The following is a 12626-nucleotide window of genomic DNA, read 5'->3' on the forward strand; positions in this document are numbered from 1 at the left end:
GCTTTCTATAAATCGCCTGTGTTCTCTCTGCTGTGTGTGACTACACTCTGGCTGCTGTGTGTGACTACACTCTGGCTGCTGTGTGGGACTACACTCTGGCTGCTGTGTGTGACTACACTCTGGCTGCTGTGTGGGACTACACTCTGGCTGCTGTGTGTGACTACACTCTGGCTGCTGTGTGTGACTACACTCTGGTTGCTGTGGCGATAGGCATGCAGATGCAGATGCAGTAACGCAGAAACAAGCACACAGGCACACACACAAGGAGACACCGACGCAGACACAAGCACACAGACACACACACACACGGAGACACCTACAAATATGCATGCACAGACATGCACAGTCGTGCACACGCTCAGTTGTGCGTACACACGGTCCTACTCAGCTGATTAGTTTGGTCCAAGGCATCATCACACCAACACCAGCCAGCGGTTCTGTTGCTCCTGGTACCCACTAAGTCTGCTCTGTTTATTTTGGAACAAGAGCAAGACTAATTAAAGTGATGCTTTATTTATTTTCTCTCTCTTTGCCCTCTCTTTCTAACAAGCCCTCGATAATTCCTCAGTATCAGTGAAGGCAAAGTGTGTGCTCAGGAGTGTGTTGACACAGTGCGGCTCCCCCCCCCCCTCCCACACACACACACGCACACGCACACGCACACACACACACACACACACACACACACGCACACGCACACGCACACACACACACACACACACACACACACACACACACACACACACACACAAGAACATAAAACACACACACACGGTCAATGGAGCTTGACCAAGACTGGTGCTACAACACAGGGCCAGAGGGGTATCCTATGAAGCAAGCTAGATCTACTCAGGGTTTTCTAAAGCTAACCAGCTTCAGTTAGCTTCACATTCGAGCTCAAATGTCATCCGTACTACAACAGTGGATATTGCTCTTCTGCCTGCCGCTAACTCTAACAGGCATGTAACTGCCCGTGCGTGTCGTACATGGCTAGTCAAATGTCAAATTCTTAATAGAGACTATATATATATAACTATAACTATATATATAACTAAGAGATTATACTTTTTTTCATGAATAAAAAACAATGCTGACACATCAATCCATGGGCTTAGCCGCGGGAAGCAGGGGTGCTGATTTTTTTTTTAAACATTTCAATGAAAAAAATATTCAAATTCACCAAATTTGTACACTAGGCCTTTATTACTCCTGTATGAGTAGAGAAAGATACCTGTCAGCAGAGCGGGGAGAAAAATGTAATTGGACTATGGATTTTACAATGACGCCTATAGTTGGCCACATTTGCCTAATAGTAATCAAATAAACCCTCTGTTATTCGAGTGTGAACACATTTTTTTGTGATCTATTAATGATTGCACAAAGAAAACCTTTGTTGCTGTTGGAGAAGTGTGAGAAATAGATTATTTCTTGTTTTTCACAGTTTGGTGTTTCATTTCAGCTGCTCTTCTTCAAATAAAAGACCATCTGTGAGCCTTGATAAGCCTGGAAAGGGGAAATGAGTAAACCTCAGACTATGCAGAGGACACTCAACATTTCTCTCCTTAACACCAGGTAACCTCAATGATGTATGCAGCATCAATGATGTACACAGTGAGACATGGGCTCCCCTAAATGCAACAAAAGTCCAACTTTGAGGGGTCTCTAAATATTGATAATTTCACCGAGACGCTCGCCGACAGCAAGATGCATCAATCTCACCGGAGAAAGTGAGCGAAACAGCGCCCCTCTGTCTCAGTATGTGTAGCCCATGTATCTGATGCTGTCTGGACAAAATGAGTTTGACATCATCAGATACATGGACTACACATACTGAAAACAATGGCCGCTGTTTCTCTCAATCTAATACTTTCTCCAGTGAGATAGATTCAGCCACTTGCAAATTGAAGGAAGATTATTAAAAACGGAGAGACAAGATAGTCATTAAGTCATTAAGATCAATTTATTTTTGTTCTTCAAAAATATTGTGTAAGCATGGCTTCACTTGGCATCCATGAATACTGTGTAGGCCAAATGACAATCTCTGAATGTCGTTACACTCATGGCGTTTGTGACAGATGTTCCTTTCCACTCATCAAATGGCAGGTGCACAGTGCACTGTTTAGATGCTGGAGTTACTTTGGAGTGGACAAACATGCAAAGGTAGCCTTCTTTTCCAAGTGACTTGTTTGACAATCAGTCTTTACTATCTTTACTCCATGTATTTACTATTATGCCCCTCCCCCTCGGGTATAATTCACTTTGGTATGCAGTATGAGATTATGTGTGATTCTTTAACACATTGGGGTGTTGACAGATATTACAGTATATGCCCTAGAATGACAACATGGTCTCATTAGAATATGTAAATAATAGTGACATTTAACCATTGTACTTTTATGTCACCTATACTGACATATTACTTATATGTCACTGTTAAATTTCAGCATTCAGACATTTTTATTGAGGCATGCCTGGGAGGAAATGTTTGTGTCGCAGCCTTGGTTCTTTAAAAAAAAAATATTTACAAAATATCTATAATAAATACACGTATTAAATATAATCACATAGTCTACTGTAGTTCAGATGAATCAGTAAAGGTTTGAATATCTCATACATCAGGCTGGGAAAAGCCCTACAATATTACCCAGTGTACAATTAGCTTGAGCCCTTGCCATCACCAAGTGAAACATAAGAACCAAACACTCCTCCAACCAACAAATTACCCTTGGAAATCCTGCTGCGAAAGGCGAGTTGAATCAAAGAACAACTCTCTCACATATATTTGGTCTGCCATAGCCGCCCACCACCAAGCTTGGACTGTCTGAAACTCAACATAAATCTCCAAGCCGCAGCCTCAGTTCGGCTCCATTTTAGAAACAGGGAATGAACGTTTTGGTTGTCTTTATGTTTGATGACAGTCATGTGAAATGAAAGACATTTTCTACACCCACCCTTTTGTGTTTGTGTCTCAGCATGCAGTCCCGTCAGGGCATAGCCATAATCCCCTGCCTTGCATGTCCATCACTGTGTGAATGGAAAGGGAGGAGGAATAGCAAGCCCCACCACTCCTAACAATTTACTTTATTCCACAAGGTTGTCTCAGGACAACTGGGTGTCGTATCTGTTTTAAAAACATTTCCTTTATAAGGTTACATTTAGAAAAAAAAGGTGTGGGGGGGATCAGAAAGCCTTTAGATTAGAACTAATGACCGTTGGCAATCAGCTGTGTCTGTGTGTGCGTGTGCTGAGGGCTGAGGGTAGCGAGAGGTGGTGAAAGAGCTCTTAAGTAGTCGTATCCAGGTCGCAAGCTTTCTCCTTTCTGTCGGCCGTCCAAGGACAACTAAGCCTAGTCCAGTGGGAGAGCTTTTGCTCAGCCAGAGAAAGAGGAGGGTGTGGTGGGGTGGAAAGGGGGAGTCACAACGGGGTGTTCACTGCCCCATGGTGCCCTGCTGGCTGTGGTCTCCCTGTCAGTGCAGCAGTAGGTAACTCTGGAGCCAAGGTGGAGTGAGAAAGGAAGGGAGAAAACTCTGAGAGAAACCATGAAAAATGTGGAGTATGAAAATGTCTCCCTTGGTTTATGGCAGCACAGACAACCTTCCAAGAGCAACACATCTTTAAATTTAACTTGAGATGCCTTTTTCCCTCCGCTCCCTAACAGTTGGCAATGGCTCGGTTTCGAAAGCAAGGCCAAGTTGCTTGGAAACTGCGACCATGTTAAAAAAACACTTAATAATGTGGCGACAGGCTTCTGTATAAGGAGCTCAGCTTCCAGCTTCGGTGAACATGTTTGGTTCAGACCAAAACTTGGGCAAGTCTAGCTAGAATAATCTGAAATTCCAAGTGATCAGATCTCAGAATACTGATTTACAGTATAATCTACCATTGATAAAAGGGAGAAAGACAAATGTTGTGACATTGGTTGTCCAGGCAAAAGTGAGAGGATATATTGATACCTAATTTTGAAAATATAATTAATAAAACATGTAAATACATTTTCCACAGATCCCTGTTTTGGCTAAATGTTACATTAATATTCAAATTAAGCCCTCTCCTGGAACAAGTTTGTTAATGGGATAGTTCACAGATTGATTGAGCTTTCCTAGTGCAATTAAACCAATGGAATAGTCCCCAAAGTACAAACCCGCCTATTTGACTGTCTAGGCAGGCTCAAGCAAACCAAACACTCAGAAGGTCTGCTCCAGAGGCAGTAGTTATTTAGATTAATTTGAGGATGAAATCTCTTGAGATGCACCATCTTGTTTTCAAGATTGTCCCAAAAAATAAAAGAGTTTCACAGCATAAAAAAAGTTGTTGTACAACTACTAATAGGCCTACATTTAATAATGTAGCTGCTACTACAAATATTAATATGGCTAATAAAACTAAGGACCTATTATATAAACATACATTTTTACAAATATCTTCACATGGTGATGTTTCAATTAGTTTGTTCTTAACATTTTGGAAAGGGCTTTCTTAAAATGACTGTGTGATTTGAATGCGTTGATTTCTATAGGTAAATGATTCCAGTCAGTTGGGCCTTCGTATCTGAAAGGTTTTACTCCAACCTCATGATGTACCCTTGGGATTTACATACAATTGCTGCTGTTGTTGAAAGGAGTAGTGTGAGTCTTGTAAAGTTAGTTGTTCCTTATTAATGCAGTATATACAGGGACATTTCAGTTAATACATTTAAGAAGAAGTTGGTACCAATGGAGGTATGAGTGTTTTTTAATTCGATTCAAACCGTTCAAGGCTGAAGATTCCATACGGGAACACAGAAACCTCCCAACTAGATTTTCAATAAAGTCTCATAAATAAAGGTTGTGATAGATGTTATTCCATTGAATTGGTTTAAAATTATGACTAGAAACAACACACCACACACACACACACACACACACACACACACAAATCAAGGCTTTGATGGATCAAACATACCTCTGGTGCAGAACCCCATACCTCCAGAGAGTAGACACTTCCCGTTAGAGAAACTGAATAAAATGCCCCATTGAGATGAACAAATGTAATGCACCTAAAATGTAACTGTCCTGAACACTTCCAAGCTCAAAGTAACTGTTTGACTTACTTGAAAAAAAAGTGTTTCTTTTCCTTTTGGGATCAGTTTGTGATGTTTTGAGCCACTGTATTCGGTACAGATGCAGATGGAACAAATTGAACATGATTTGAAAAACAACTCCCAAGGGTTATGCCTCAAAAACAAATAATGATATCTGAATGATTGATGAAATAACATAATAAAAAATGAACAAAAGGTCTGTCCTTTAGGATTCTGCACTTGTATAGACTATGAAACCCAGCAAGTAAATGATGTGGTAAACTGGTTTAGAAACAAATGCTGTATGTCAAAACGCAACTCAAAACACAACACAAAACACAAGTCAAAACACAACTCAACCTGGGTGCTTTTGGCTTTGGTCACTTTTGCCTTCAGGTCTCTAGGTCTCCAGTTTTCCAGACACTGGAGGAATCATGATGTTGCTTTTTGTCTTTCAAGTGTGACACTGGCTGCTAACACTGAGATTTGTGGCATTACAGCAGACTTCTCCATCAGCCTATCATCAGCCTATCAACCAACCTCACAGATAATGCCTCAAAGACCTTGAGACTTCACAGTCATAATAATCCCTCAACCAATGTGTTTGGAAGCAGAACCTCCATGGTTTTTCCAAAGGCAATTTGTTTTAAACAGTTACTTTTTCAAAAGGTTAAATATGAGGAAATCTGTGAGGCTGATTTGTTTTATGGGCTAGCCCAGCTCTGAATTGCCAGGACATATAGGATAGGTTTTAAGGGAGGGAGGGAGACTGACATTACATATGGGCCAGATGGATTTTCTCCTATCCTGGTCATAAAAGTTCTTAGGACAGTTCACAAATCAAGGCCTTGCAGTATTATGTTAAGCGTTTGAGGTTGTTATTGTTATTTTATGTTTGTAAATACTCATGTAATTTACAACTTTTCAAGGATCATTCGAGAATCAACCCACCCTGACGTTTTATGTGTGTGCTTAACAGTTGATACTTGGCTGATAAACTGTCTAGAGCTTTGAGGCTATATTCCATGGAAACATGGTCAGCGTAATAGCAGAAGAACAACCAACTTTCTACAGTTTTGAATTAAGACCTGGGATTATAATACTGCACCTAAGCTACTTTATAGCTATAAGCTCTTTGTTTTATGTGCAAGGGCATTTAATTTATTTAGTCGGATGGTTTTTGGTGTAAAATGTCCTCTGAAAGGAAAGAAGAGGGCAGCAGGTAGCAGGCGAAGAGAGGGGAAAATGAAAAGTGAAATTCAAGATGGTGCCGGGCTTAAACGGGAAACGTCCGTTCTCCAGGGGCCAGTCGTCTTTCCGGAGAAGAGGAAAGTGGACCCCGCGGTGGAGAGAGCTTCTGGTGGTCTGAGCCGGGCTGCCTCCCAGGGTCACTGTCTATGAAGTTGTTTCCCTGACACAAGCCTCGGATAAAGGTCCTTTCAATGGGCACAATGGTCTCAACCTCCTTGACGTAATGGTATTAATGTACTAGGCAATGCGCCTCCCAAACGAAAGTTGATATCATGAAGCTGCTTCCATATTTGGATTTTGAAGTAATCCCTATAGGCCTATCTGAGATGGGTTTACTTTTAGCATTTGCTGATATGGCTGGAATAGTGGCAAAACTACTACAATAGGCCTCATAAAATTAATGGTATTTTATGTAGATGAATACTAGAATTGGCCATGTTTGTCAGTAATGTCATTTATTGAGCTTAATTAATGCACCTTATCAATAATAGTCACATGACATGATGAAGTCAATGCACCCTATCAATACAATATGTTCATACATGTTCAAGTTTAAGCAACATGTGGTCTACACCGCCATTCAACTACAACACCCCCAGTCTGATGACAGGGAGGATTTGACATGTTTCATTGAAGAGAGAACGTGGACGTTATAGATTTATGAGTGTCTTTTAACATCTAATAATTCTCACAGACACTGATGGACATAACAGACATGTACACATGGGGGGGGGGGCTGCATAATGGTGCTAGGACATCAGGTTGTTTATGCAATGTTAAAACGTGCAATTGGCTGCATTTCATTCAGTGTGCAGAATGTGTGCATGTATTTCGAGATTAAGTTATCTGGAATGTACTCCAGTTCATAACGTTGAGACACGCTCTTCCCTTCAATCAATATTCACTTTCAAATGTATTACAATAGGCATATTTTATGCTATTACAATTTATAATATATTTCCCTTGTATATTTTTCCTAATGATAATATATGATCATTTGACTTTTGACAATCACATTTGTCTATTTCCTTTATCTTCGTGCATTCAGCTAATAAGAGATTTGTGTTTGTAAAAATTATATACTTTCATTCAGAGACTTCTTTACAAATGTTTAATATTTTGGTCAACTTTACAGGCCTACACATAAAGAGAACACCAATGTAGGCTACATTACATTCATTTGCAAAGTCCCATGTAGGCCTAGGCCATGCTGATACAGAACATACCATTGCCTTATAGGAATGTGGTGAGAATTATATAAGACGTTTATAAATGTGAAGTTTATTGCCTTGTTGCTGTAATCAATTAAATATATATGTTTTTAAAACAGGGCATTTAGCAACCAACTTTATTGCTTGTCGGCCAGTTTAAGAGAGAAGCATTAGAGGTCCATACATGGAGTAGGGGTTGATTCTTAGATCTAGGGCTACTCATCCGTTTCGTCGATGATATCTGGAGCCAGCGAATGTATACAAACGATAAATCCCCCCTCTTCTCTGAGCTCTATTTGGAGCGCCAGATTTCTTCTGAATAACATTCTTTGGAGGAAAGGGCTTAGCCTTAGCGGAATTACATTAACATGACCAGATAAAGGTCTTGGAAGCCAAGAGATGTCCACATTTTCATTTATCAAGAGCTTATGATTCCGATAGGCAACAAACGGTCTTCGTGAAGAAGACCAAGCGAGGCTTGACGGGATGGCATCGTTATCCTGTCTCTGTGATGCATGCTGTTGGTGTTGCGCGTATAGGCATGTTTTCACTTTAATCTCCATTTCCAACTCTTGACTCCACTTTAGAACATTTGTATTCACATTTTTCATCAGGAAAAACCAACAGGTATTTTAAGGCTTGAAATGCTAAATTAGGCCAAACCCAGAAATGTGCAGGTATCACTAAAGAGAAAGAAAAAATGTGCTTCGATAGTATTATACAACTATTGCATATAATATGTTCATACGTCCAGTGGGTCTGGACCAAGTGAAGTAATAAGCCCTACCACTTTAGGTGGTCCATAATGCTGCACTACAATATTGTCTCTAGGGCTATAAGCTAATAGATAGTGATTAGGACAACAAGTTTAACACAACCTGCTATCAATAACATAGGCTTGTGGCATGTGTTTAAATGCAATTGAAAAGTTGTTAGTACGCCATTATTGTGTGTGCAAGTAGCATAGTGGAATGCTAAATAAGGCCTATCTAATTATTCACTACTTCGGCTGACTCATCTTCATTGATCACTCACTGACTCAGAATTATGAGGAGGCCTATTTGTAGGCTTATGTGTAGCCAATTGGTTTTGCCATCACCTTATATTAGACACTTTAAATAAACTATGTCTATTATTTACACATCAATGCAACAGGACAAGATAGCGTCCATTCACTTGGGCAAACTGCTCGTTGAAAACGCATGTAGATTTTGTTTTCTTAACGACCTAACTTGGCATTCGTAAATACAAACGATTTTAAATGGTGTTGGAATTGTGAGAGAGTATGACTAACTCATTTGAAAAGCCCTGATAAGTTTGATCTACTTCGAACAAACTGACAAGCAGTTACATACTCCACCATGTTTCGAATGGGTCAATAACTGTGTCCATTTCGGCTTGAGTGTACCCATACTGCTTGGCTTATACCCAGAAATCGAAATATGACTTAATGAATGACGTAATTGTAATATATATATATATGATATATTAGGTATATGTATTATTTAAACATGAAACATAAGCATATTTCAGCCCTCATAACAATGATTCCTTCACACAGTGAAATAAGGCCTACGTGGCAGTGAAGTCCAAGACGAATTCTTTTAAGGCTTCTAAAATAAACGTTAATATCAACTTCAGAGCACTGTTTTGAGAGCGTATATTATAGGCTACTCAAGACCTTCTCAGGTGTGAAGTTGTCTCTCCTTCAGTGTTGTTTTTAATATTCCATTATTCCCCTAAAGAGAATGTAATAATGCCCCCAAAGTAATAATATTCTATATACGTAAAATTATTTTTTTAAATCGAAAATCAAAAGTAAGAAACTTTTTATTTACAATATTTTCAGTGCAAATAATTATTGACCAACATATAATACAACAATATTTATCAACGCTTCCACAGTAAATTACATGTAACATTGTGTCATGTTTTTGGATTTCTGGACACGGAATAAGTGGTTCAGATTAAAATTCACAACAGAATATTTCCTTCAGTTGAGGAAAAAGTCATGCACATCGCCTAATACTGACTGACAGAGGTGAAAGATGGAGGGAGTCATAATATCCCATACACGCTGTAGAGTATCCTACTGGCCCTCCACTTTACGACAACTCCACTCTGTATATCAATTTTTCTAAATAATATTTATATTAAATTATACATTTTACATAAAAAAATAACTTTTGACTGTGCACTCATATTAACATTTGCGATGATGGCACAGCTTCTGTAAGGGCACTGACTGAGTTCGCCTCCTCGGTACTCACAGGGATGGCCCCGGTCATGATCACACTAGTCTTGTTGTGCTCAGAAATGTCCATGTCACTCTTGTCCTCCTGTCCATCCTCGAAATCGGACTCGCTTGCTTCGCTCTCACACTCGGACTCTTCCGGCTCCTTGGACTCGGCCTCTGTCAGTGACTTGTCCGGGGTCTCCTTCTCCTTATCTTTCTGTGCCTGTGCTTCTTTCGAATGCCTCCACTTCATGCGCCTGTTTTGGAACCACACTTTGACCTGCCGAGAAAGTGCACGAGCTCGTTTAGACGTCGTCGGCCTGAGCCCAAGGCCTATTACTCGCCAACAGGTTGACAATGAAATATGCTTCATAGAAATATGACCCATAGTCTACATTTCTAATTAAACAGCTTTACAGTAGCCTAGGTTGGCTACAATGAAGTTAATGTAGAATAAAAAAACAAAACGATTTTGCTAAAATGGGCATACATGGCATAAAGGTGGTCCTAGCCTACAAGAACAACACAAATACTATTAAAACATCATATATATATTACATTTGTATTGCTTAACCCCAATGGGGTTAGGTAAAACTATAACCTTCATCCGTTTGCAATAATTCGTTGTAATCGAATTTCATTTCCTTAGAAGTTCTCCATTGCCTAATTGTGTAGTTGCCTACTGGGCTATATTACCGGGCGTGTCCTCCTCCGAGTGGAGGCTTCCTGTCGTAACAGCACACGGCCAAGTTAGATTGTTTTACACTATTATGTCTTTCCATCTCAAGAATCAAGAATTCTAAAAAATAACTCCAGATTTGCATGGCCTATGCTTAGGCATGGTTAATTGAAAAGGCCTGCTTGCCCATAAAATAGCCCAATTGAGGCTTATAGGTTACAGTAACGTGCACGTATCTTACCTGTGCGTCTGTTAGGCCAAGCATTGCAGCCAGTTGTTTTCTGTCGGGTTTGGTGACGTATTTCTGTATTTCGAATCGTTTCTCAAGCCCTTTTCTTTGCAGGTTGGAGAAGACCGCCCGTGACCAGGACCTCTTCCTTTTGTACGTCTGTGGCATCGTGTCTTTAGTAAGGACAGCATATGGACCTGTATAAATAAAGGGACATAAAGGTTGAGCAATGTTATTTATTCGTTCAAAATTCAAAGTGTAACGATCTTTGGTCAATTATACTCTGCAGAAATACAAGAACAACAGAACATATGCCTAAGGTTTAAAAGCAAAGTCTGAATATGAAAGACTGTGTAAAAATATTGTTCGAATCCTTAAATGCGCTGCGTGCGTAAAAAGGCCAAATGAAATATGCGGACGGCTACACTACCTGGAAAGGTGTCCTGAAACTGATGCTGCCCTGATTGCCTGGCGCTGTTTAGTGAGCTCATCATGGAGGACGCGTCGCTCATCCCCGGGTCTATGGATGCGAAGTACTGGCTCGCTGGCTGGATCCCTGACTGACGGTTCGAGCTAACAATGGACGTGAGATCTGTCACAGGGCGAGAGATAAGTAAGAAATTACCGCAACGTATACACGAGTATTCAACGCTGAAACTTTTCAGCTAAAAATGAACTTTTGTGTGCGAGTCTGAATGTTGTCTGAAGCTAGAGAGTTCCTAGTTTTATAGTTTGGCAACTGTGGAACCTTGGATACTCAAATAGAGGTTTTTCTATGAGTGCTTAAAGGATAAAAAGTACGTGTTGCCTGCCTCAGTGGTGTTGGTGCCTTCAAGGTCAGTACTTAAAATCAAATCAAATCAATTGTATTGGTCACATACACATATTTAGCAGATGTTATTGCGGTTGTAGCGAAATGCTTGTGTTCCTAGCTCCAACAGTCCAACAATGCAACTTTACTTTGTAAACGTATATTTAAGTCAATTTAGCCATCTTATAAAAATGTGCCTTTACAACATAATGGCATTCTTAAACGCTTTATTTGGCAGTGAGATAACCTTGATGTAGGCTATACATTAGTTCTTTTAGAGAATTCAGTGAAAAGTGAACTTCAAAGCATACCTCTTAAAGACGATATGTCTTTTGTTTTGGGGTCGAAGTCTGTTGACAATATCCGATCGATTCCGAACTTGAGGTCCTTGCTTGAAGGTGGGGGAGCTTGTTGGGAGCTGAGACTCGTTCTAGATACCGAAGTTAAGTGTATTCCGTGTCTGTGATACGGAGACCCGGGGTTCACTCTCCCACCGTAGATCGACTGCTCTGGCCCCACTGGTGAAGGACGCAATGGCGATCCAGAGGCGTGAACCTGAGAACGGTGTCCCATATGAGTCATGAGGGCCGAGGATCCCGGGATGTTCTCAGCATCACCGACCTGCAAAATGTCAGCAATGCAAAATGAGGGCTTCTTCATTGTATCCATAGCGAAACCACCAGCACAATAAGCAGACCAAAGACTAAAATTCGATGCGTAAAACGGGTTGAGTCCGGCCGTATACATCCTGAACTCGTAATATTGCCCCTCGGTACAACTTTTAGTTAAGTGTAGTCAGAGAAAGCTGCCGTCTTTATGTAAGTGCCAGAAATCTTTATCAAACAACTGAAATTTTAGTCTTTGGTCTAAGTACTTCCACAGTGAAGTTTCTCCTCTGACACTGATTGGTTGCTTTTTAGCCAATAGAAGTTTGGTCTCGAACACCGAAACACGCCCTTGTGATGGAGATACTCATAGTTAAGTGTTGCTAATGACAGCGACATGCTCGTTGACCTCTTGAATATCTTCTTAAACATTTTTCAACTGCAGCCACCGACACCATCATCATCTTCGTCACCATCTTCATCGTCTTCATAGATGGCAGCAGCAACAACAACAATAACTGCAAGTGCAATATGAAAATGTTAAA

General features: G+C 40.4%; 1 protein-coding gene across 2 annotated transcripts; it reads right to left on the minus strand.

Annotated features, from left to right (window-relative positions):
* Positions 1-9333: 9333 nt before the first annotated feature.
* Positions 9334-12350, minus strand: LOC135506133 (H2.0-like homeobox protein). Of its 2 annotated transcripts, XM_064925592.1 has the most exons (4): positions 11788-12350; positions 11096-11257; positions 10678-10862; positions 9334-10037 (listed from the first exon to the last, which is right to left on the minus strand). In XM_064925592.1, the coding sequence occupies exons 1-4, from the start codon at positions 12221-12223 to the stop codon at positions 9720-9722; spliced, it is 1101 nt and encodes a 366-aa protein (XP_064781664.1). In that variant the 5' UTR covers positions 12224-12350; the 3' UTR covers positions 9334-9719. The 2 variants fall into 2 exon arrangements, with proteins under 2 accessions (XP_064781664.1, XP_064781665.1); XM_064925593.1 differs by lacking the exon at positions 11096-11257 and having other exon boundaries at positions 11788-12347.
* Between the last annotated feature and the right edge of the window lie 276 nt (positions 12351-12626).

This window comes from Oncorhynchus masou, chromosome 19, assembly GCF_036934945.1.
Source record: "Oncorhynchus masou masou isolate Uvic2021 chromosome 19, UVic_Omas_1.1, whole genome shotgun sequence".
Taxonomy (NCBI): Eukaryota; Metazoa; Chordata; class Actinopteri; order Salmoniformes; family Salmonidae; genus Oncorhynchus; species Oncorhynchus masou.